The sequence below is a fragment of the Danio rerio genome, chromosome 9 (assembly GCF_052040795.2).
Source record: "Danio rerio strain M-AB ecotype USA chromosome 9, GRCz13ab, whole genome shotgun sequence".
In the NCBI taxonomy this organism is placed as follows: domain Eukaryota; kingdom Metazoa; phylum Chordata; class Actinopteri; order Cypriniformes; family Danionidae; genus Danio; species Danio rerio.
The window spans coordinates 55261510-55285000 of NC_141029.1; the positions used below are offsets into that span (position 1 = coordinate 55261510).

Consider the following 23491-nt stretch of genomic DNA (forward strand, 5'->3'; position numbering starts at 1 on the left):
AAGTGATTCAGGAGCCATTTTATCAAATTCCTCCTGCAAACATGTCTTAAGGTGGGCTACAGTTAGGGTTGGGTATCGTTTAGGGTTATTTCGATACCGGTGCTAAATTGATAATTTTAAAACGGTACCGGTGCCAAAACGGTGCCTGAACCGATCCTTTTTAGCCACAAAAAATTTTACATAAAAAAATTGTATCATTATAATAAAGCAATATTAATTTATATTAATAAGTTTAAAGTAAATTTCAATTCATATTTTATATATTTGAATTGCATTAATATATTTCTTTTGTTCATTTGTTTGTTAGCATGAATGCAAAATTTGCATTATGCTATAAACATTACATTAGCTTACTACTGACCTGTGGAAAGGCAATAATATGATTCAGGTGTGTACATGAGCTGCTTTTTTAAATATTACATTCATGATTCCCAGTTACATGTTATAGCACATACTGTAGATCCAGTAACATCATTGCGTCACCAGCCTATAAATGTTTCCTCTGCAGTTTGTGTCTGTGGTCCTTTAAGATAATCAAAAATCACTGTTTACGTTGTCGACTCTTGATCTGAGTAGTGTCTTAATCATATTAAAATCAGAGTATTGGTGTCCAAGTAAACATGCTCACTGAAAGTGCCAGATGATGTCACAAGCTGTCAAAGACAGTCCATTCCTCACCTTCAAGTTGGTTCCATGAGCCCTCACATTTTATATGTTTGACATGTTTCCCCCCTAACACGCAAATTTTGTAAAGCATCTGCGTCAGAATCCTTGCTTGTAAAATACAGCCATACTGTAGAATGCTTAGTTTAAGCAAGATGAATGCGATCATGCGTGTGGATGAAGGGAGTCGCTCACCGCATGCGCCGTACTGCGCGATTTGCAAACAAACGCCTGACATCGCTGACGGTGTTTGTATCTCTCAAAGCTGTTTAGAATTAAATATATAAAGATGGTGTGACCAGGGTTGCCGAGTCCATAGAGGTGACCCAGGCGGCCGGTTTAGGCGGCAGAATATAGAGCACGGCGCCCACAACACAACTCACTTTCGTCCGGGACAACCTCCCACATCCACCCACCCCCGCCTTACTGTCGTACGCGCAATCACATCCTCCGTCTCTCGTTTTCTCTTTCAGTTTGAGGGCGGAATGATCATCGTTTGCTTCGAGCGCCAGTTCAGCTTGCTCCAGCCCTGGGTGTGACACAACATGTACTTATGTATGCCTTTGATGCACCCCTTGATGCTTCTTACATTCTTGTCGCAGCACAAGTGGCACCGAAATTAGACACCGAAATTCATATGCTGATTTGGTCCAGTGCATGCCGGTAACAAAGGTAGCAGTGCCATAATGGCACCTGGTTTCAGTACCCAACCCTAGCAACAATACAGGGTCTTTGTTGTCATATTCTCTATTTGAGACAGGTCAGGACTGCAGGCAGGTCAGTCAAGTACCTGTATCCCATCACTTGTTTCAAATCACATCTCATTATTTAACGAATTTACCTGATTACTCGCCCTACACTGCTCCTGTCCCAACTTTTTTCGGAGTGTGTTGCAGGTCTGAATGACAGGAAAGGATGTATATTCACAAATTAAATAAGGTTGACTAGAGAAAACATGAAATATTTTGTGTTCATATTGTCTGTACTGAAATACGAATCAAAGAAAATCACTACTTTCTTATTTTATTTGAGTTTTCTAAACTCTCCCGACTTTTTCTGATTTGGGGTTGTAATGCTGCATTCACACCAGACACGAAACGCGCGTCAGACGCGAGTGATTTACATGTTAAGTCAATGCAAACACACGAAAAGACATCATGCGGCGCGAATGTCGTAAATTTCGCGAATGGCGCGGGGCAAATTGACCGTTTTGTGCGTTTGACGAGCTTAACGAGCGTTTCGCGCGAATCTCTCGAGTTCAAAAATCTGAACTTCAGCGTTCATTCGCGCAGCGTTAACCAATCAGAAGCTTGCTCTTGTGGGGGCGTGATTGTGACGTAGAACCTGTTGTCGGTGTTCCGAGGGAAATCCTCCAGCCTTCACCGACAACAGTTCATCAAACTGGGCTTGGCTCAGTCAGAAGCACCACTGAAAGCCTCCGTCATCCAGGTTCAGTTTCTGGAGGAGTTTATGAGCTCACAGAGCTGGATGCACCTCTGAAAGCATGTAGTGGACTCAGACACGACCCTAAACGTATCGACGCTGTTTTTCAGTCTTAATAAAGTACATAAACACTGTTATTTTCTTCATAAAATCCATGTTAGTCATTTAGCTATAAAGCTAGAGTCACCGGGCAGACAGAAGCCCTGCCCATCACGCGAATCCGCGTCTGTTCTGAAGTGAATTTGACACGCGAATAAAGCGGGGTTTGACGCGCGAATGAAGCGAGTAAACTCAAATGTTCACGCGGCTATTTACGCACGAATTTACGCACAATTTATCCGCGCGTTCCGCGTCTGGTGTGAACAGCATAATAGTGTGAATAAGCTCTGCCTTTACAGAAGATTGACTTCTACTTCTACTCCCCTTCCTATTATCTATTATAATATTCAAAAGCGTTATCCAATCAGAGTAGTGGGAGTTTACAATTGGCTACACCCACTCAAACCGCACAGAAAATAGTCAATTACTTTTCATTTGTTTTCAAAGCAAGACTCTTGACATTATAAGTCACCTCAGTGAACAGTAAAAAATAATAAACTGAGGTAGTTTATGACCCCTTTAAAGGCACCATCATTACTGGCATTAAACTGCAATATATTTGAGCATCTAAAAAAACATGTTCGGTAACAGTCATGTTTCATGCATTTCTATTTGTGTCACAGTATTGACTCCTTTTAAAGACACACACAGGAGTGTATAGTGTTGTGTAGTACGTGTGTGTGCGTGTGTGTGTTTTCCTGAGGGTCAGAAGTACGTGTTGTGATGATGTGCTATTTGCCGGAGAGCTTCTCGTTGGTATGAACACCTACATGCGTCACTGCTCACTTCTCGCCACTGGAGTGGCTGATGAGACGACAGCGAGCTCTCGACCTGCAGCAAAAACAAAGACACCTTCAATCGTGATGCATGCTTGATTCTGATTAGCTGATGAGCATTGTAAGGTGTGCCGTTATTTTCAGATAAACGCACAGATAAAGTAGTTCCGGCAGGTTTTGAGCGGTGCATTACAGCTCCATATATTTAAAGAGCTTAGAATGACCAAGAGGCGACACTCAATAGAACGTTCCATTGCAACAGCAGCACCCAGCAACAGTCCCGGATTCCACAATTGTGGAGTGAAAGTGGTCGGCTGTCCATTGGATCTTTTTTTTTTTAATTTTTTTTTTACTTTATTTTTATACATTAAAACGTTTTACAGAACAGAACATTCAGTGACAGCAGCGGTCATTAACAAAAAAAAATAAATAAATAAAAATAAATAAATAAATAAAAAAAAGACAGTAGCCGCAGATGTAAATAAAAAAATTACAAAAAAAAAAACATACAATATTTTCAGTTTCAAAGGAGCTAGAAATACTATGTCCTATTCAGGTACAACGTAACAGGTGCCCATCTTTGTTTAAAAATATCCAGTTTTAGTTGAAGTTGAGCAGTCATATACTCCATTCTATATATGCAATCAACTTTTTCTATCCACTGTACTATTGTTGGAGGGTGTGGCTTCATCCAATCTATTGTTATGGTCTTTCTTGCACTTAGTAAAAGTATATGTAGTATATATCTCTGGTTTTTATTATATATATCCTGGGGTATCCCTTCAAGCAAGAAAAACAGGGGAGTAAAAGGTAGATCTACCTGCATAATTTTCATTATCTCAATCTTTACCCCTTGCCAAAATGCAAGTATCTTCGGACATTCCCAAAATATATGTGCGTGATTACCCACATTTCCGCAACCCCTCCAGCATTCCTCTGACTGTGGACGATTAGTATATTTGGAGACCATCAATGGTGTTCTAAAAAACCAAATTTTTGTTTTCCAGTCAAACTCTTTCCAGTTATGGCTGTTGATCCTCTTATGAGCTTCTGAACATATGTTTTCCCAAATATCATCCTTAATTTTTTCATTAAGTTCAGATTCCCATTTTTCTTTAATTTGAAGGGTGTTATCTGTTGAATCCAGAATTAGGCTATTATATATCTGTGATATGTGTCTTTTATGTAATCCTTTTTGTTTTTTTATGTCAATAAAATACTGTTCAACATTAGTTGGGACTTTTTTGAATATTTCCTTTTATTTATGATTTGTAATATAGCTTCTTAATTGTAAGTATCGAAAGAAATCACTTGACGACAACATAAATTTGTCTTTAAGATAAGAGACTGAGTGCATAGTGTTTTCATTAAATAACTGTCCATTGGATCTTATTGCTGTCGCGATGGCAAGCAGCTGCTTTGTTTTTCATTTATTTATTTTAAAAAGTGCATTAAAGCTGAGATACAACCTGAAAGGCGACAATACAACACTTACTATCACAATCATCAGCACTTTTAATAGTTTATTATACAGACTTATAATATGCTGTTGTTCTATTAAAGTTTTCATTCCAAAATGCCCGCCGCGCCATCAAGTGGCTGTTTTCCAAATTGCACTAGAGTGTCGCCTCTTGGTGTCACGATTTAGCGTGATCAAAACAAGAAACAAAAAGGTGCGGATCCAAGTGCTGATTATTTATTTACAGTGCAACAAACAAGGTGATCAGAATACAAAGTAACAAATACACAACAAAACCAGAAACTAAATCAGAGATGAGGCTCAGGAATAACAAACTCAAACAACTAAACTTAACTAGAAAACAGACGAGACAAATAACACACGAACTAGACTAAGGCAAAAATTCAAGAACAAGATCAGAATAACAAACTCGGAATACTAGACTTACTGGATACTTGGACAAGGAAGACAAACGACGCGATAACAAACAACGGTGGAATGATGGAAAATATAGTCCAGATAATCAACGGTAACACAGAACAGATGTGATGACAGGTCAGTGTATGTGTTCCAGTGTATGCGCGTGGTTTGTATGGAATTGTAGTCTTTCTGGGACGCTGTAGTGCCTTCTGATGCACTACAGCGCCCTCAGGTGGTCACTGACGGATGTGACACTTGGTGATTCTATGCTCTTTGATATAATTATGCTGAATGATTTATTTCACAGCTACAACAGTGAGAAATCACATCAAAACACAACAGAAGGCTTTGGAGGAGATGTGGGAGAAACTAGTGCTACACGCAGGTGCAGTTTGAGGACACAAACAACATCTGAACAGTGGCTGCAGCTGTGGAGCCCAGAGGAGAAGCACAATAACTCACTTCTGGCCGTTGAAGTATTAGAAAATAATGCATACCTGATATAATACAGGCACATTGGGTTATCATTTTAGAATAAGAATTAGTTATTATATTTATTATTTATATATAATATTGGGGGCGTCACGCTGGCTCACTAATTTGTATGTTTACCAATGCTTCATAAGGGAGCCTTACGAGAGGATGTGGTATTCTTTACTCACCATGTGGTTGAGATCTGCCATCAGCGGTGTGTTTTTGTCACAGTGAAGTGTGATGATGCTGGTCTCCACCCAGGCGTTATCAGTGTTCCTGCTGTCATCCACATAACCCTTATATACCTGCGCAGAGAGCAAACGCATCCTGATGAGCAGCGTGCATTTTTACTGTATGCACATTTATAATGTACTTGTAATACAACCTTTTAACCCTTGTGTGCTTTAAGTGTGATTTTGAGCCTTAATTCGGCTACAACGTCCTGTGTTTCAACAAATGGAATGATTTTAGGTGACAAATCTGGTTTTGACCAAGCGGCCCGCTCTCCCTCGGGAGGCCAATACGGAAGTAACTGAAACTGCAATTCATTGAAAATCCGCTAGTCCTGGCTCCATAATAGAGCAAATTCCAATTGAGCCCACTGTTAGAATGACCAACTTAACAGCAGAAAAAATGGTGTTTACAGCCTGATACAAAGAACGATTATGGTTCATAAAGCTAATATTATCCTTCATGACAACTGTGAGGGGGTGAATTTTTTTATAACTCATCAGTTTCCTTTATATTAGGTTATATTAAGTTTGCATAATTAAGGGGCGTGGCCACTTGATTGACAGCTCGGTCTCGCTGTCACCGTCACGTCACCTCAGCTGACTCCGGCAGATTAGCCACTGATTTCGACATGTTCATCATATTTCTGTGTTGTTTTATGTGGCTTTACACAGTCAGTCGCCTTTTGGGATTATTTCCTACAATTATCAGATGATATGGGATGCTGTGTGCACTTAATTGTGCTCACAAACCATTCACATGGCCTCAGTTTCACATGTGAGTAAAGTTATATACTTATAGACCATCTCTATAGATGTATTTTTTTATTTAAGATCATTTATAATGTTCTTTAGAGCTGTAATGCACTGCAGAAACTGACAGATTGATTAGCTGTGGGCTCTAGAACAGTCATCTAAAGCGTTGTCATCCAGTGTCATCAATAGTCTTACATTTACTAACACAGACTATATCTGAAGTGTTGGTAAGTAATTCTCATTTTCCTCCTGTAGAAAAACATCATAAGAAAAATGTTTAGTGGCTCAATGTATTACAGCAGTGTTTTTAAAAGACTAAACACTTTATTGATATAGTGTACAGCCAAGCACAAGTGGTCAGAACACAAACGAGTCGCAGGTGATAAAGTATTAAGCGTTCTCCCAAAGTAAAGTGTGTCTGAGGCAGGTCCAGGCAAAATGCCAGCAGTGTCTGTAGCTTCGCTCACTCTCCGCCTCTCTGTGCATATGCAATGTTTTAGTATGAATTCAACGCAAGACTGCGTACATGAGGCCCCTGGTCTTTGAACGCAATTGACGGCAGCTTCTTAACAAGAAGTGTGGGTTCAGGTGAACCCAACTGTCCTGCGGGGCCGTTTGCAGTTAGGTACATGATGGACGGGTGGGAAAAGTGGCAGGAGGATGTTGAAGATATCTATCTATCCGGAACTTAACAGGTGATAACAGGGTTTCTGCTGATGGGCTTAGACGGAGCCCTGGGGTATCACGATTGATGAAAGTGGTCAGTGTGGCTCAAAACCCCACCAAGCTGGCCAGCTGGATTGAAACAGTGGTGAGTTGTTACAAACCGAACAGTGGTTATAGACCCCGAATTGGAAAACACTGAAGTGAAACTAGCAGCTTTGCAACGTGATTTGGACAGACCTGGAAACCAGTGATGGACATCAGATTTCTGCAAAATTGGTGGATATTGAAAACCTTTTCTTCTCTTTCGGCTATTCTGTAACTTTCCTGCCAGACGGCCTCAGCTGGAGACAAACAATTTCCCCTGGAGAACATGATAACGAGATGCTCTGACTTCCTGCTCCCTGATCCAAGGACACCTCCTTCATGTGCTAGGGGGGTCTGTGGCCAGTGCCCCCTGGCTACAGGACCAAATGGCTGCCGCCTTCATCGGACTATATCCACATCCCCTGTTGCGGTGTTATGTTTATGTCTATGTGTATGTGCTCGGTTGCTGAGGCTTTTCTCCCCCTGATCTCACACTGCCCTACTTTAAGGACAGTCTAAGAGGGGCTTTTTATCACCTCCCTCTAACCAAATGTATCCTATTTTCTCTTTCTAAAAGCTACTTCTCGTCTGACCCGTCTTCCCCTGAAATGTGTGATGTTTGTGTATGGTCGAGGGGGTCCAATTTCACTACATGTAAAAGTGTATGTGACAAATAAAGGCTTCATCATCATCATCATCATATTTCTGAGAAATTTCAGATAAGTACATAAAAAGTTTACTGAAAGTTTATTGTTTAAACAAAGTATACTCATAGCACATAACTTTTTTTTATCAGTAAAGGATGTATTTTTTTCATCAAAAAATAAAATAAATAAATCAGTAACGTTTTGTAGTACATTCAAAACACCTAGAGTACAATAAGGAGGGGTTGAAAATGTTAATTCTATAACTAAATATCTGAACTTGCATGCTTAATTTTTCAGTACAACACAAGATAAGATGATATGTAAATGTAATCTAAAATTCAAATTTTAATGTTTCAAATCTTTTGCGTTTGCCATGCTCACCTCTTCTCCAGCTTTTAGAAGAGTCTTGGTCTTTTCATTTAACTTTTTACCCAGAATCCTCTCCAGCACCTGCGCTAGAGGCTCATCGGGTTGGGCTGGACCCTATAAAAAAACAACAGGCATAAAATATCTAGTTCAAACATGGCTAATACAAAAAATATATATTTGATCATTTTAAGACTGGATCGAAATCAAATGCAATTATTTTCTTGATGTGAAATTCTCCTGTGAAACTTAAACTATTTTTCAAATGTTGTTTAACAGTTTTTTCCAACACATTTTTCAACAATAGTTTTATTAACTAATAATAAATTATTTTTTGTCTGTGCAATGATGACAGCACATAATATTTTACTAGTTATTTTGCAAGATATTTAGCGCAATTCAAAGGCTGGATTAATTATGTTAATTTTGGTAAGCAAATGGACAAGATTAGTTTCAATCTTGAAACAAAAAATCAATTAGTTTTATATTATCAAATTAAAAGAATTAATACTTTCTCCAGAAGAAAAATATAATAGGAAATACTTTGCCCTGTTAAACAGTAATTGGAAAAAAATTGGAAAAATAATTACAATTTTACCCTTGGGCTAATTCATTCAATTATTCATCTTCCTTCGGCTTAATCTCTTATATATCAGGGGTCGCCACAGTGGAATGAACCGTCAACTATTCCAGCATATGTTTTACACAGCGGATGCCCTTCTAGCCGCAACCCAGAACTGGGAAACACCATAAGCTCTCACATTTACACACACACATACACTACAGTCAATTTAGCTCATTCAATCCACCTATAACGCATTTGTTTGCACTGTGGGGGAAACACCTGATACTCAAACCAGCAACCTTCTTGCTGTAAGGCGACAGTGCTAACCGTGCTGCCTTACCCATATAATATTATGACCAATTGATTCTGAAATTTGTATTTTCATGCATTTGTTTACCCCAAGAAGAGCCCAGCGCTTCTCTGCATCCTCCCAAACGGCCAGAAACTCCAGCACTTTGTGTTCAGCATCACGCCACCTTTAAAAAAAACAGCCATTATTCCTCTCACACAAACAGCAGGATGAACTGAGGACATCTAATCTGCCATAATCTCATAAACGATGCTGTAGGACTATGTGTTTTTCATTGCATACTTGAAATAGGATTAGAATTCCTGCATGTGATGCTGAAAGAAGAGCAGATTTCAGGATTTCAGAGCCACACCTGGTGAAAATGGGGTGGAGAATGTGATTCGGACCAAGGGTATTCAGAGCCCCTTTTCCTCGTATCCCAGTCCTGCCACCGGGATTCCTGTTAAATTCAAACATAAGATGAGACTCTAACACAGGGGTGCCCAAACTCGGACAGGGAGGGACGGTGTCCTGCATAGTTTAGCTCCAACTTCCTTCAACACACCTGCCTGGAAGATTCTAGTATACAAAGAGCTTGATTGGCTGGTTCAGGTGTGTTTAGTTGGGGTTGGAACTAAAATATGCAGGACACCGACCCTCCAGGACTGAGTTACTGAAATGTAAGCTGCAGTTGGAGAATAAGCTGTAGGAACAGTTTATTGAAATGTATGACAAGGAAATATATTCAGCTTTACATACCTGTGCTTGTCTAAGGCTGAAGTGTCAGATCTGTACAAAGAAAAAAATAATAAAAATAGATTTGTTTTTAGTGTTTATACAACTAAAACATTTCTGTCATCAGCACCCTCAGGATTTAGTATGGTAATGAATTTGTATAGGGCAATGTTGATGTATTTGGTCTTGGCGGTATGGATCTGCTACACTGCTGCTGCTTTGATTATTATGACAGAGCAAGTACCAAGACCTGCTACTGCCAGTATATACACAGACATGAAGTCTGAGGCCGTACTTACACTATGTACAGTTGCCTCGAACGGGGCCAAAGCATGCTTGTCCCCCCTCCCGTCTCCCCCGACGGCCCGCGCTCACACTACAATCGGGCCTGGGCATGCTTACGTTATCGATGCTGCGCTGTTCAGTGAGCGCTCTCGCTCAGCACAGTGGAGATTTCTCTAGTTATATAGTTTAGGTTGTATGATATGCAGTGACATGCTGTCAAATATTTCATCAAACAGTCCTTAGGGATGCGGTGACACGCAGTCAGATATTTTGCCGAACAGATCCGCCACTTTTAGCGCTCATAAACATTCATAAAGCTCTCGTGTTGCAGGAATGAGGAGGTCTGCTGAAGGTGCGCAGCTGTGGTGCAGTGAGGGGTTTGAGTCTTTAATAATCTACGGCAGTTTATGTTCACTGAACAGTAAGAATGATTAATAAATCCATATGAAACAGTCCTTAAAGTCACGTTTGGCTTTCAGTTTCGGGCTTTGGCACATTTTGCACTCACACTACAAGCGTACCGCGCCAAAGCCCAAGTGAACCGCGCTCAGGCACACCTCTTCCATCTGGGCCAGGGCCGGCCAAGTGAACCGTGCCTGAGCCTGATTCAGTGCACTCACACTTCTCAAACGATCTGGGAAACGAGCCTGGGCATGGATCGGATAGCATAGTGTGAGTAGGCCCTGAGAATATAACAAGTTGCTGCTGCAAACATAATATATATATATATAACCCACATAGCAGATCTAAACATAGGTGGAGCTGGGGTGGAGGAGAGTCTTCGAAATCGTGCCACACGGATCATTTAAGCTGATGAGGAGCAAGCTTATTGGCTACCAAGGGGACAGCAACCAATCTTCTGACCATGTAACTAATGACACAGAAGCAGATTAGGTGACCTATTAGCCTGAAAGTTTCATGGCAGAAATTTCACGTATTTTGGGAGTAAAATAAGTCTTAAATATCAACAAAACTACAGGTAAATATTTTTTTATTTTTAACTATCTGTCTGAAAACCTTATTGAAGCATGTTCAAGTACTTTCGCAAAGTTTTTATATTTGAATCAGGTTTGATAATATTTATTTGGACCAAGCAACATGACCTTTTCTACATAAAATTCCACATTTGTAACAACACAACTAAAAATAATGAATAAAGATATACTTTATGTTCTCATTTTTAAATTATTATTATATACTCGAAATTTTTACGAAGAAAATGCTAAAAGATAAGCTATAGTTTTATAATTTAGATATAGTTTATAATTTAAACAGTTAGTTAGTATCACTAGTATTTTTATTCAAGTTTTAACTATTTTTTTTTCTATTATTTTTTTTATTCCTTTTAAACCAGTTTGAACACATTTTAATCTGTTTTAGCTATTTTAATTCTTTGTTTTTATAGTAGTGTGATTAATTGACGACCCTTTTAATCTTCTTGTTTATGTAAATCACTTTAAATTACAATTGTGCATGAAATGTGCTATATTAGTAAACTTAAGTTTTGCCATTGTGTTGTTTAATAATTAAACCTCTGTTAATGCTATCTCCATATATGCTTTTTCTATATAATTTTGGTTTATTTTTATTTTACCTAGCCAAGTTAGACTAAATTCATTTTTACTTTTTGTTCCCATTTGTGTTTTAAATTTTTATATATTTTTTTTTCTGTGTGAATTTTAAGTTAAACTAAATCAAAATCAAAACGGAAATGCTGCTCTGACAGCTAGCTAAGATAAAACATAATATTTTCAAAATAATATATATATATTCATTCATTCATTCATTTTCTTGTTGGCTTAGTCCCTTTATTAATCCGGAGTCGCCACAACGGAATGAACCGCCAACTTATCCAGCAAGTTTTTACGCAGCTGATGCCCTTCCAGCCACAACCCATCTCTGGGAAACATCCACACACACACACTCATGCACTACGGACAATTTAGCCTACCCAATTAACCTGTACCACATGTCTTTGGACTGTGGGGGAAACCGGAGCACCCAGAGGAAACCCACGTGAACGCAGAAAGACCATGCAAACTCCACACAGAAACGCCAACTGAGCCGAGACTCGAACCAGCGACCTTCTTACTGTGAGGCGACAGCACTACCTACTGCGCCACTGCTTCGCCATATATATATATATGATATATATATATATATATATATATATATATATATATATATATATATATATATATATATATATATATATATATATATATATATATATATATCATAAAGAAAAATCCAAGTTCTAATTATGTAACAATATTTTCATGCATTTTACTTGTAAATACACAATACAACTGTAAAAATTAATAAGTAATAAAATGACTTGAATGAACTTCAGAACAGAGTTTTAGATTACATATTTCAGACCGCATAATATTAGCATAAGACTGTATTATCATTGACCATATGATTAATAAAACTTACTCGCTGCTGTCCTGTTGATTGTAAACTGGAGGTTGATAAGGGCTGAAGTTTACCTAAAAAAAACAACAAAAAAGAGTCAGCTATGACAAATAACACAACAGATTGTTGCTTAAAGACATAGTTTACACAAAAATGAGAATTCTGTCATTATTTACTCTCCCTTTACTTGTTTCAACCATGTCTGAGTTTCTTCCTACTTTTGGAAAAAAGAAAGATATTATTAAAAAAAAGTTGTTTTTCCGACTATGAAAGTCAATCTTTACAGGTTTTCAGCTTTTCCTATTTTGTGTTCAGCAAGAAGAACTCAGGTTCCACTTTACATTCGGTGGCCTTAATCACTAAGTACTTACATTTAACCATTTACTACACTGCACTTATTATTTACTGTACATACAATGTTTTTACATTGAGATAATTAATTTCTGTAATTACATTTATAATTACATTGTTGACACATTCCTTACTTAACTCAACCTTAAAGCTATCCATACCACTAAACCTGCCCCTAACCGTACCCATTTACTCCTCAAGAGCACCACAAGTGTCCTGCAATACATACATAATAGCTGTATTTCCACTGTCGGGCCAGTGCGAGCCAGGGCTTTTATCGGGCCGGGCTGGGCTAGTCGCCTGGGAGGTTGAGCAGTGAGGTCGAAATCATGTCGCGTTTCCACTGTCTAGTTGCTCGCAGCGCGTGCCCTAGAACGTCCCCCGGATCGAACGTCACACAACCCGCCCACTTTAGCGGGAATCAGGCAGATATAGTACACCATCACATCATCACGAAACGAGTAAAATGAAGACAACCCAAACAAACCAATGACACGTTACTGTACAGCATTACATTATATGTTTATACATATACATAGACCTGTGTTTCTATTCATTATATTCATTTACTTACCGACCGACTGTTGGCATCGAACATCGAGTGGTCTCGCCAGCGCAGGGAGCGCACACATCCATAATATAACACCACAGAAATTCTCAGTTAATAACTCAGTTCTTTAAATGATTTCAATATAGCTTAGGCTATTTTATCAAGATACGACACTGTTGTTTTGAGTCTACAAACGTGGACACGTAATTTGTACAGTTTTATGTCTTTACGTTGTATTCATATTGTGTATTATCTTCACCAAAAAACGAAAAAAAGCCGCTCGCCGCATCAACAGAGGTGTGAAGGGACCGCACTTTTGCTTGGTCTCACACACACATATACAGGCATCACCTTTTAAACTTGACAAAAACTCTCTTTAATGCTGTGTCTTTAATACAGTGTAAAGATTATTATGCATTATTGAAACATCAAGGAGGAAGCAGCAAAGAATTTTCAATTATAAATTAAAAGTTTATTATTTTATGCAGCAGCCTTACATTTAAAAGGGAAACACAAGGGTGATCATATGCAAAAAGACCCCAGCCTATAAGGCTAGATGTTTTCTTTCCCTTATTTATTTGTTTGGCGCATGTACTCACGTGCGATGAGAAAACTCCTCTCCTTTCACTCCGCCCCAAAGCCCCAGCTCGCCCTCTTTGGCCCAAGGTATTCGGCGAACCGAAAAAGGCCGGCGGCTGGCTCCGGGAAAGCCCTCGCTTTGGCCCAATTAGGCCACGAAAGTGACAGTGGAAACGCGACTGGCCTTGGCTCGCCCTGGCTCGTTCGCTTTAGGCACGATAGAGGAAACCCGGCTAATAAGTACTTTCTACTTATTTTCTGATCTAAGTACATGGTAATTAAGGCCACCTACTGTAATTTAAGATAGGGCCAAAATTTCATTCATTCATTTTTTTGTCTGCTTAGTCCCTTTATTAATCTGGAGTCACCACAGCGGAATGAACCGTCAACTTATTCAGCAAGTTTTTACTCAGCGGATACAGCCGCAACCCATCTCTGGGAAACATCCACACACACACTCATACACTATGGACAATTTAGCCTACCCAATTCACCTGTACCGCATGTCTTTGGACTGTGGGGGAAACCGGAGCACCCGGAGGTAACCCACGCGAAGGCAGGGAGAACATGCAAACTCCACACAGAAACGCCAACTAAGCCGAGGTTCGAACCAGCGACCCAGCGACCTTTTTGCTGTGAGGCGACAGCACTACCTACTGCGCCACTGCCTTACCCCAGGCCAAAACTGCAAAGCTGAAAGTTGAAAGCGTAGTCCCGCAGACGTTTCTGGAGACAGCAGAATACGTTTTGGGGGGTACGTACGGCTGCATTTATTTTTTTCAAGCGAACGCTGCAGGGCGGTGTGACGCTGTTGCCTTTCGCGCTTGCCTTATCTCCTTGTGGAGGGCTTCCCCGCTGAAACCCGTTTGTCCACTCAGCTCACCGTGTAGGTCGGCAGGCTCGAGATGCAGAGAGGAGTCGACCACGGCGACCGGTTTCGTGTCCGGGGAAGAGCGGTTCCAGCAATCAGGTAAGATAAAAACAGAATCCCAAAAATTAAGTGAACGAGTTTCGTGACAGGGTGAGAACGCGGTGAAATCCGAAAACGCGGTACAAAAAAAAAATCAGGGGTTTCCTTTTTTTGGACGGCTTTTGTAAACTGTTGCTCGGGTTTAGGGAAGCGAGCGGGCGGGCGGGTCGACCGGTAAAATTGGTTGGGTTCAGGGAAGAAGGATTGGCCGGTCGCACAGTCAATCATCCGGTCAGTCGGACCGTGAGAATAGCGCGGGCACGAACTGCACTCGCGAGAGGCGTCTGAGGTGCGAAAAAGCACATAACAGCGGCCTCTCGCGAATTCGCAAAAACAAAAACTGCAGCCGTACGTACACGCCGGGATGTATTCCGCGGTCTCCAGAAACCTCCGCGGGACTACGTTTCCACAATGAGCCTGTGTTGTTTCATCCACTCTAAAGTGAATTTGAGTTTTAATTTTGGCACACCTTTCTCTGTGTTTGAGCAAATGGAATTAGTTTTTGGTTAAAAACCTTATTTTGGCAAAATATTGAAAAAAAAACCTCAACAAAACACTCTGGGCAAATTGACTCCCCTTTGGTTATGTTGGAGGCTGTTTTTGCCCCATTGACATCCATTATAATCACGTTTTTTGATTGCAAAGCCATGACAGCATATAATCATTCATTCTTGATTGTTGCTGGTTTATCCTGTTGGGAAGAGATACAATTTGTCATTTTCACTGTTGATCATCAGTTGCAGTGCAAAAAGAGCTTAAAATTATATTGGTATATGCAAGCAACTCATCTTCCAGAGCACAGTAAATATAGTAAGTGTATTTATGCACATACACACTACAATGTGTACTCCACAGAGCTCCATATAAAAGTCAGAGTTTTGCACAGGTCTATGTAAAGGATTAATGCTGCCAACTGATAATCGACAGTAAAAAATAAAAGTTTCCCAAGAGGGAAAACCAGCAAGAATGCATGATTATATGCTGTATTGGCTGTGCAATCAAAAAATATGATTATAATGGAAGTCAATGGGGAAAAACAGCCCCCAACATAATGAAAGGGTAGTACATTTGAACAATCCACAAGGGTTAATGTTTTAAATTTGCTGTAAATATATCACCTCCCAGGACACCTTCTCCTCAGGCACAGGAAAGCGTCTGACGGTGCTGTCAGGATATTGCAGCTGACGAGCAAACATATGAGGAGCCTCTTCATCATCCGTCTCCTGTCCGCTGGAGTCTCCATCATCCCTATCAGAGCTTTTACTTCCTGCACGGACACAAAGGTCTCCATTTACAACCATTTCACTAGAACTACACCAGCTTTTTACTCTACTCTCCTGCTTGAATTGCTGGAATGTTGAACAATGTGAAATATTACGGCTTTTTACTCTCTATTCTTATGCTAAGCTGACACACCCCACATTGTAAAAAGTGTGTAATTGTGCCAGTAGAAAAACTATACAATTTTGGTCAAACATTAGTGAGACAGTATGAGACAACCTTGATTTAATCCACTATATAAGTAAAGATAAATGGGCAGAAGCTGAACACCTTTACAGTATGTAGACACTTTCCACAAGCAAAAAAATGGCCATGTTTTAAAAACATTCATTCATTTTCTTTCGGCTTAGTCCCTTATACATCCGGGGTCGCCACAGCAGAATGAGCCGCCAAATAATCTGGCATATGTTTTGCTCCTTCCTGCTGCAACCCAGTACTGGGAAAAAACCCCCAGACTCCCACATTCACACACACTTATACACTACGGCAAATTTAGTTCATCCAATTCACATGTACACTGTTAAAAATTGTCCCGTTAAAAAACAGTAAAATACTGGCAGCTGCAGTTGCCAGCAATGTACTGTTATTTTACAGTATGTTGCTGTAAAAATACATGGACTACATTGATTTACACAATACTCAACTGAACTCATTTTGCTCACTGAAAGCAACTGCCTCAACTTGGTCAACTGCTGAATGAGTTTATGAAGTAATGTGCTATACATGCTTAGAAGCATACTTATAATGATAACTTATTTTAGTTAATTAGAAAAGTTTGGTTTAACTCTAATGTCTTATTTTTCACAACAGCACACATACATGTAAATCTGGAACTACCAGAGAGATTCTGACTGCATCAGCAACTAAACAGCTGATGTTTTTAAATAAAGAAACATACAGAATAACATCAGCAGTTCATTGTTCATCTTTAACTCATACACTGGCTCTACTCTCCTCCACAACGGTAACACACAGAAGAAATTAGCTTCAGGTTTTACAGTAAAATACAGTTTTTTCCTTGATTTAACAGTAATCTACTGGCAGCTGTGGTTGCCAGCAATATACTGTTATTTTACAGTCTATTTCCATAGTGTAAATTAACAGTATATTACTGTTAAAATAAATTTTTACACTGTGTTTTTACCTCTCACACCTTTAACCCTTTAAACCCCAGAGCATATACTTCAGTTTTTATTGAAGTGTCCACACTACTGAGTGTTCAAGAAACATGGAGCAAAGCTGAAGTAAATTCATTAATTAACTGACTAATTAAATGATAATTGAGGATTAACAATGAACAAATGAAGAAATACTGAAGGGAAAAACAAAAACAGAACATACAAAACTTTAGTCACAGCTTTATAATGAAATAACCTGAAGAACAACAAATGATTAAATCATTTAACTCAACTCTACAAACATCATCACCAGCTACACTTATTACTTAATACATGTATTTTTGTATAACATCTACTAAGTTCTTCTTGAGAAAAAGTTAAAAGTTTTACGTCACCATCATGGAGAACAGAGTTTGCTTTAGTTGGGCTCTTAGCCCTGTCATTTTTAACATTTATATATCTTGGCTGCTGCAATTGTTAAGAACTTTGTTTAAAAAGCTCATTTATTGTGGCAAGCCAGCCAAAAACCTAAATAAAATCTGGTGATGTTCATGTTGCTATTAAATGGTAGAGTCTGTTCTCATTTAGTATAATAAAATTTACTGCTCCTATTCAATGTTAAATCTATTGTTTTACATTATATGTCTATATATGGCAATGGTTTCTGGAAGTTTTTAAGAATATCTTGGACAATAACACTGCTCTATGGTGTATATCACACTCAAAGAGACATCAATAATCAGCGTATGAACCTCAATAATGGTGACAACTAACAAAATTAACAGTTTAACTCACAAACAGGCAACTGAAAGTCTAAACATAAACAAAAGCAGAATCAAACGCAAATAAAGAAAACTGTAAGACCATTATACAACATTTATTTATACCGCAATACATGCTGGGATATTTGTACCGTGCCACTCCCAGCATGCATTGCAGCATGAAACATTTGAGATGTTACCATTGTTGAGATACAAGGTCAGATTTATGAGGTCTTTGTCATAACTGAACTGTTTTTGTATGTTATTTCTTAACTGTTAAGTAATTACGGAGGTATCTTTTCTGTTTCCACTTCTCATTAATTAAAGTAATACCTGCAACTAAGCATAAAATCTATTGCATGAGGCCCTTCTTCCAGATTTATAACAAAACATTTATCAGAACTAATTTCAGACAAATAGATTTCTCTATTTATTGACTTCCCAACTTTATTGCTATAATACAAGCATTTTGTTACCTCTTTATTATAGTAATTGGAGAGTCTAAATTAATAAGTTCAAGGGTGAAGAGCCCAACTAAACCAGCCCCTAACTCCATTACGGTGACACAAAAAGCACCTTAATTTCTGTTAGATCTCAATGAGAATAGAATGGAAGTCAAATCAGTCAGTAATAAGTGTGTCTGCTGTTGTTTGTGGAGTTGTTTAATGATCCTCTGCTGAGACTGAAGCTGTTTTATTTTATTTGATTTTATTTAATGTTGTAACTCAAGTCACTGTTTGTGTTTCTTGTTTATTTTCTTCAGTAATTGTAATTATTAACAGCAGGTGTTCATCAGTGTCTGAATTCACTCATTAGTGTTCATTAAAACTGTAAGGTGAACTATATTAGTTAACTAGTGTATGAAATAGTGAACAAGGACACAAAGTGTGATTTCAAACACAGACTTCAAAACATCGAATCTGAACTCTGTTAGCTCACAGTTTTCTGCAGTTGGTTACTTTCTCGAAAACAAAAATGTTACCCAGAAAGCACTGTTTTTAACAGAATATTACTGTTTTAGTGAAAAAACATTATTTTACCGTAGAATCTGACCGTTTTTTAACAGCAATTTTTTACAGTGTAGCGTATGTGTTTGGGCTGTGGGGGACAACTTTTCCCCTCCTTTTCTCGCTCCTTTTCCCCCCCTGAAACCTTGACGGTACGAACTGGCCCTAAAGCCGCCTTTCCACTGCACACATTTGGACACGACTGTCGGAATACGCCCCCTTGTGGCAGCCGCACAGTATTTTCAGTGTTGTCGTGCATCACGGGAGAGAAGCTGATTCGCACGGTCAGGGTCGGAGTGGGACTCCTTTTTAGCTCTGGAGCTTCAAGCCTTAGACCGGACCACCTCAGTCGACGACTGACAATATTAAAATAATGTCATTTCCAATTCAGTTTCAAATGACACTAACACGTCTTTTTCAAGGACACAGCTGCTTTAGAACTTTTAGAATTTTTTTTTATTTATTTTATTTTTATTTGCTTGTTTATTTTACAGGGACAATACACTTGACATTGTTATACAAAGATAACCGATGTTGTGTACATAGGGCATATAGCATAAAGCTAATTTGCAGCCCTCGTCCCTGGTTAGGCTTTACATTATAAAAAAGAATAATAATAATAATAATAATAAAGAAAACCGGCAAGAATAAAACACAATACAGCAAACATGTACAATATTTACAGAGCCATAAACACAAGATGCAAGTCCATATGGATAAAGAGAAATGTAAATGGGACCAACCTGAAAGAATAATGCTTAATGTTCACATTGCTGTAAAGATTTCAACCATTCTTTCAGCTTTACAGAAAAAACTGGGAGTTCTGATTGTAACTTTAAATGAACAGGCATGGCATTCCATAGATGTGAACCTTTTACTGAAAAGGATGACTGACCCACAGCGGTTCTGCATCTGCGGATTCAACAATTCCCACTTACTGCCACTCTAGTCTTCGCCCCATCACTACTGAATTTATTTATTAACTCACAGACTACTTTAGGAGCAAGACCATGTATACACTTAAACATGTTTTTTAAAAACGAAAACTTTAAAAAACTATCAAAACTTAACAAATTATATTTTTTAAGAATTTGACAATATTTATGAAGAATTTCATAAATATGAGAACATTAATTCTTTATAGATATCCAGTCCTTTGTAACAGTCATCACACACAAAAAAATATGTATTCCAACATAAGTAACCCAAACAGTATTTTATGTCTTAACACTGAAAAAAAAACATATTTTACTCTGGTGAGGTTCGAACTCGGGTCGGCTGAGTCGATGCTAACCACTAGACCACGATGGCGCTGTTAAGCTCTGCAATGTTATCACTGATGTCTACTCTTTTTTTTTTTTACCCTACTCTTTATCTCCCCATTTTAGATTTCTGATCAAGTTATGTTAAGATTAAAAGTTAAGATTTATTAATGTAGTAAATCATCTGATTTTCATTGAGCAGGTGTAATATTCATTAATATTAATTAATATTCACTGAGGTGCCGCTGTTTGGGGTGGAATGGGGTGAAGCCCGCAGGTTAATGATGATCATCATTAACCTGCGGGCTGCATTTAGCTCACGGGGCTGCGAGAAAATAAATAAAAAGAGTGAAGCTGCGGCAGAATAATGATTGAAAAGAGTGAGGTTATGGTCAAATAAACAAATAAATTTAAAAAAGTGCAACTGCTGAGAGTGCAAGCAGCTAGGGACACCTGCCCTCGCGGCCAAAAAACGGACCGGCCCACCGACAATTCTCCCGGTTCTCCCGATTAGCCAATCCGGGCCTGTGCACGGTGTCCGCAATAAAGGAGGGCAAAAGCAAGAGCCTTTCTCTGTGCGTTTACATGGTTTAATGAATGAATGAATACTAGAAACTCATAGACCGCTAAAATTTTGGAGGGAATGTGGAGACAACATTAAAAAATATATTTTTATTACTTTCTTACTTACATTTATGAACAGAAAAGTTTTTTTTAATATAGACTTTTTATAATTCAATAAATAACCAAATAAACTCCTATATTCTCATCTCACGCGCACGGATCTGCTTGGACAACACTGGAACACATCATATCCGGTTGGCAGGTCGCATACGGTCTAGTTGCAGGAGTTCAAATATTCAACGGATCCGCAGCTCAATTCGGATCCGAATTTTCTGCATATGGAGATGATCGGAACTCCACGCAGCTCCCGGACTGCTCTCCACTGGAAAGGAATGACAGACTTTCGGTCTGTCGCTTGTCGTTCGTCATGTGCAGTGGAAAGGAGCTTTAAGAGGCCTCAGCAGACCATGGGTTTGTTTTGCGCATGAGGAGCCCAAGACCAAGCCCTAGCTAGAGGACTGCCACACCAACAGAACCATCGCCCCTTCTGTGTATTAACTGAAGGTCTCCTTGAGGTAGTCCAACCTCATTCACTCCTTTCTGGCTGTATTGGATGAGCCATATGATTGGCAGGAGCTGGGTGAACTTGGGTAGTGAACATATTGGTAGGTGGTGGAATTTGACTGTCTCAGGAAGAAGAGGGAGATCCTGCAGGAGGAATGGACCCCTTTCACCAGCAACAGCACCACCTCCCGGTCACTGCCCAACCTCCAAGGGTTGACCCACTCCCGAAAGCGGACACTGAAGAGGAAGGCCTCCAGCCCCAGAGCACAACTCAGTGTTAGCTCCTGCCCCAGAGTGCAATTCAGTGTCGACTTTAGCCCTAGAGTACAATTTAGTGTCGGCTCCAGCCCCAAAGCGCAACTCAGAGTCGGCTCCAGCTCAGAGTGCCCACCAGTGTCAGCTCCAGCCCCAGAGCGCCCACCAGTGTCAGCTCCAGCCCCAGAGCGCCCACCAGTGTCAGCTCCAGCCCCAAAGCGCCCACCAGTGATGGCTCCAGCCCCAAAGCGCAACTCAGAGTCGGCTCCAGCTCAGAGTGCCCGCCAGTGTCGGCTCCAGCCCCAATGAGCAACTTAGTGTCGGCTCCAGCCCCAGAGCGCCCACCAGTGTCAGCTCCAGCCCCAGAGCGCCCACCAGTGTCGGCTCCAGCCCCAGAGTGCAACTTAGTGTCGGCTTCAGCTCAGAGTGCCCACCAGTGTCGGCTCCAGTCCCCGAGCGCCCGCCAGTAATGACTCCAGCCCCCGAGCGTAGCTCAGTGCCTGCGCTGTCCAGGCTCCTAGCCCTGCCGGGCCCAGCCCGGATACTTGCCCTGCCAGCCCTAGCCTGATCCTTGCCCTGCCAGCCCTAGCCTGATCCTTGCCCTGCTGGCCCCAGCCCGACTCCTTACCCTTCCTGTCAGCCAGGGTCCCTGAACCCCCTGACCTTCTCTGACTTTGTCCTTGCATTCTTGTTTGTATTGCAGGGTTTTGTTTGGCTCAACTCCTTCCCTCTCTTCCTGATGTCATGTATGTTTACTTCCCTGTCTTGTGTTGTCTGATGTTGCCAATATTGTTTTTTGTCATGTTTCTTGTCTGTCTTGTATCTATGTTCCCTTTTGGGGGTGGTGGGGGCTAGTGTCAGGATTCTGCCACTTCAGTCTTGTTAATTATTGTTTTGGTGGCAGTGTCCAGACACTAGTCCTGTCTTGTCTTGTATATTGTGCTCGGCTCGAGTTTTCTCTGATCCCTGCCGGCCTGCCCAGTAAAGTTTGTTTATTTATTTGTTTTGGTAATGTTTTTTCCCCTCTGGGTAGTTTTTATTGTCTTTTTGTTTTATTTTTTAATAAACCAATGCTTTTGTCCTGCATTTGAGTCCTCGCTCCATTACCTTCCTAAAACCTTGACAGTTTTATGTTCAAGATACAACTTAAAGAAATTGTATGAAACCCAGCATTTTTACAGGATATTTCTGATCAAACAAATGCAGCCCTGGTGAGAATATCTCAACAACACCAAACAGAATGTCTATGTTGTCATGACAAAAATAAATAAATAAATAAATAAATTTGTACCTGTAATATTTCTTTAAAGTAATGTGATATAAACTGTTTAAATCATGACCAGAAATGAAGTTATACTGTTGCAGAAATCAAACTGATGTCAAAAAACCTCTGCTCACTCATTAATGGAGGCTGCACTTTGGATTTGCAGCCTTGTGATTTCAGCGCATCAATAATCCATCGCAAAGCTTTGGCAGACTCCGAGACCTGCCAGAAGAGACAAGAGATTTACCATCTGACACTCACAGTTGCTTCAATATGATGCCTGAAGTAATGGTATTCAATGGGCTACTTTTTAAAGGAACACTCCACATTTTACAACTCCCCTAATGATGATGATACATGGGGCAACTTTTTGAGCAATTTTGCAGCAACTTTTTTATTTCCTGTCAGTCTCAGTACACAATGTATCTACAGAAATATCAAACTTTAAATAAGAAAATAATCTAAACGTTTTAGTCAATTTTAAAGTGAGATGCTAATGGTCTAATCTGATTCAATGGTCTATGCTAAGGTAAGCTAAAAGTGCTCGGCTAAGTGGATTTAAACATGGTAAAACTGTATTGTTTATTGGG

General features: G+C 39.7%; 1 protein-coding gene and 2 long non-coding RNA genes across 12 annotated transcripts in view; 1 reads left to right on the forward strand and 2 right to left on the reverse strand.

The window, feature by feature from the left end:
• LOC147835447 (uncharacterized) overlaps nucleotides 1–23491 on the reverse strand; it is a 479758-nt gene that overhangs the window by 151823 nt on the left and 304444 nt on the right. The window lies entirely within an intron of this gene.
• The window catches only part of LOC147842463 (uncharacterized), a 758429-nt gene that overhangs the window by 9485 nt on the left and 725453 nt on the right, over nucleotides 1–23491 (forward strand). The window lies entirely within an intron of this gene.
• Nucleotides 1671–23491, reverse strand: part of trpm2 (transient receptor potential cation channel, subfamily M, member 2) — a 92743-nt gene continuing 70922 nt past the window's right edge. For 9 of the 10 annotated variants that reach the window (XM_087267171.1, XM_087267179.1, XM_087267176.1 and 6 more), the window contains 9 exons: nucleotides 23036–23123; nucleotides 15944–16092; nucleotides 12397–12449; nucleotides 9697–9726; nucleotides 9311–9397; nucleotides 9046–9124; nucleotides 8099–8200; nucleotides 5523–5639; nucleotides 1671–3036 (listed from right to left, as the gene is read on the reverse strand). In XM_087267171.1, coding sequence (XP_087123297.1) covers nucleotides 2911–3036; nucleotides 5523–5639; nucleotides 8099–8200; nucleotides 9046–9124; nucleotides 9311–9397; nucleotides 9697–9726; nucleotides 12397–12449; nucleotides 15944–16092; nucleotides 23036–23123 — 831 coding nt within the window. In that variant the 3' untranslated portion in view covers nucleotides 1671–2910. 10 annotated transcript variants of the gene reach the window in all.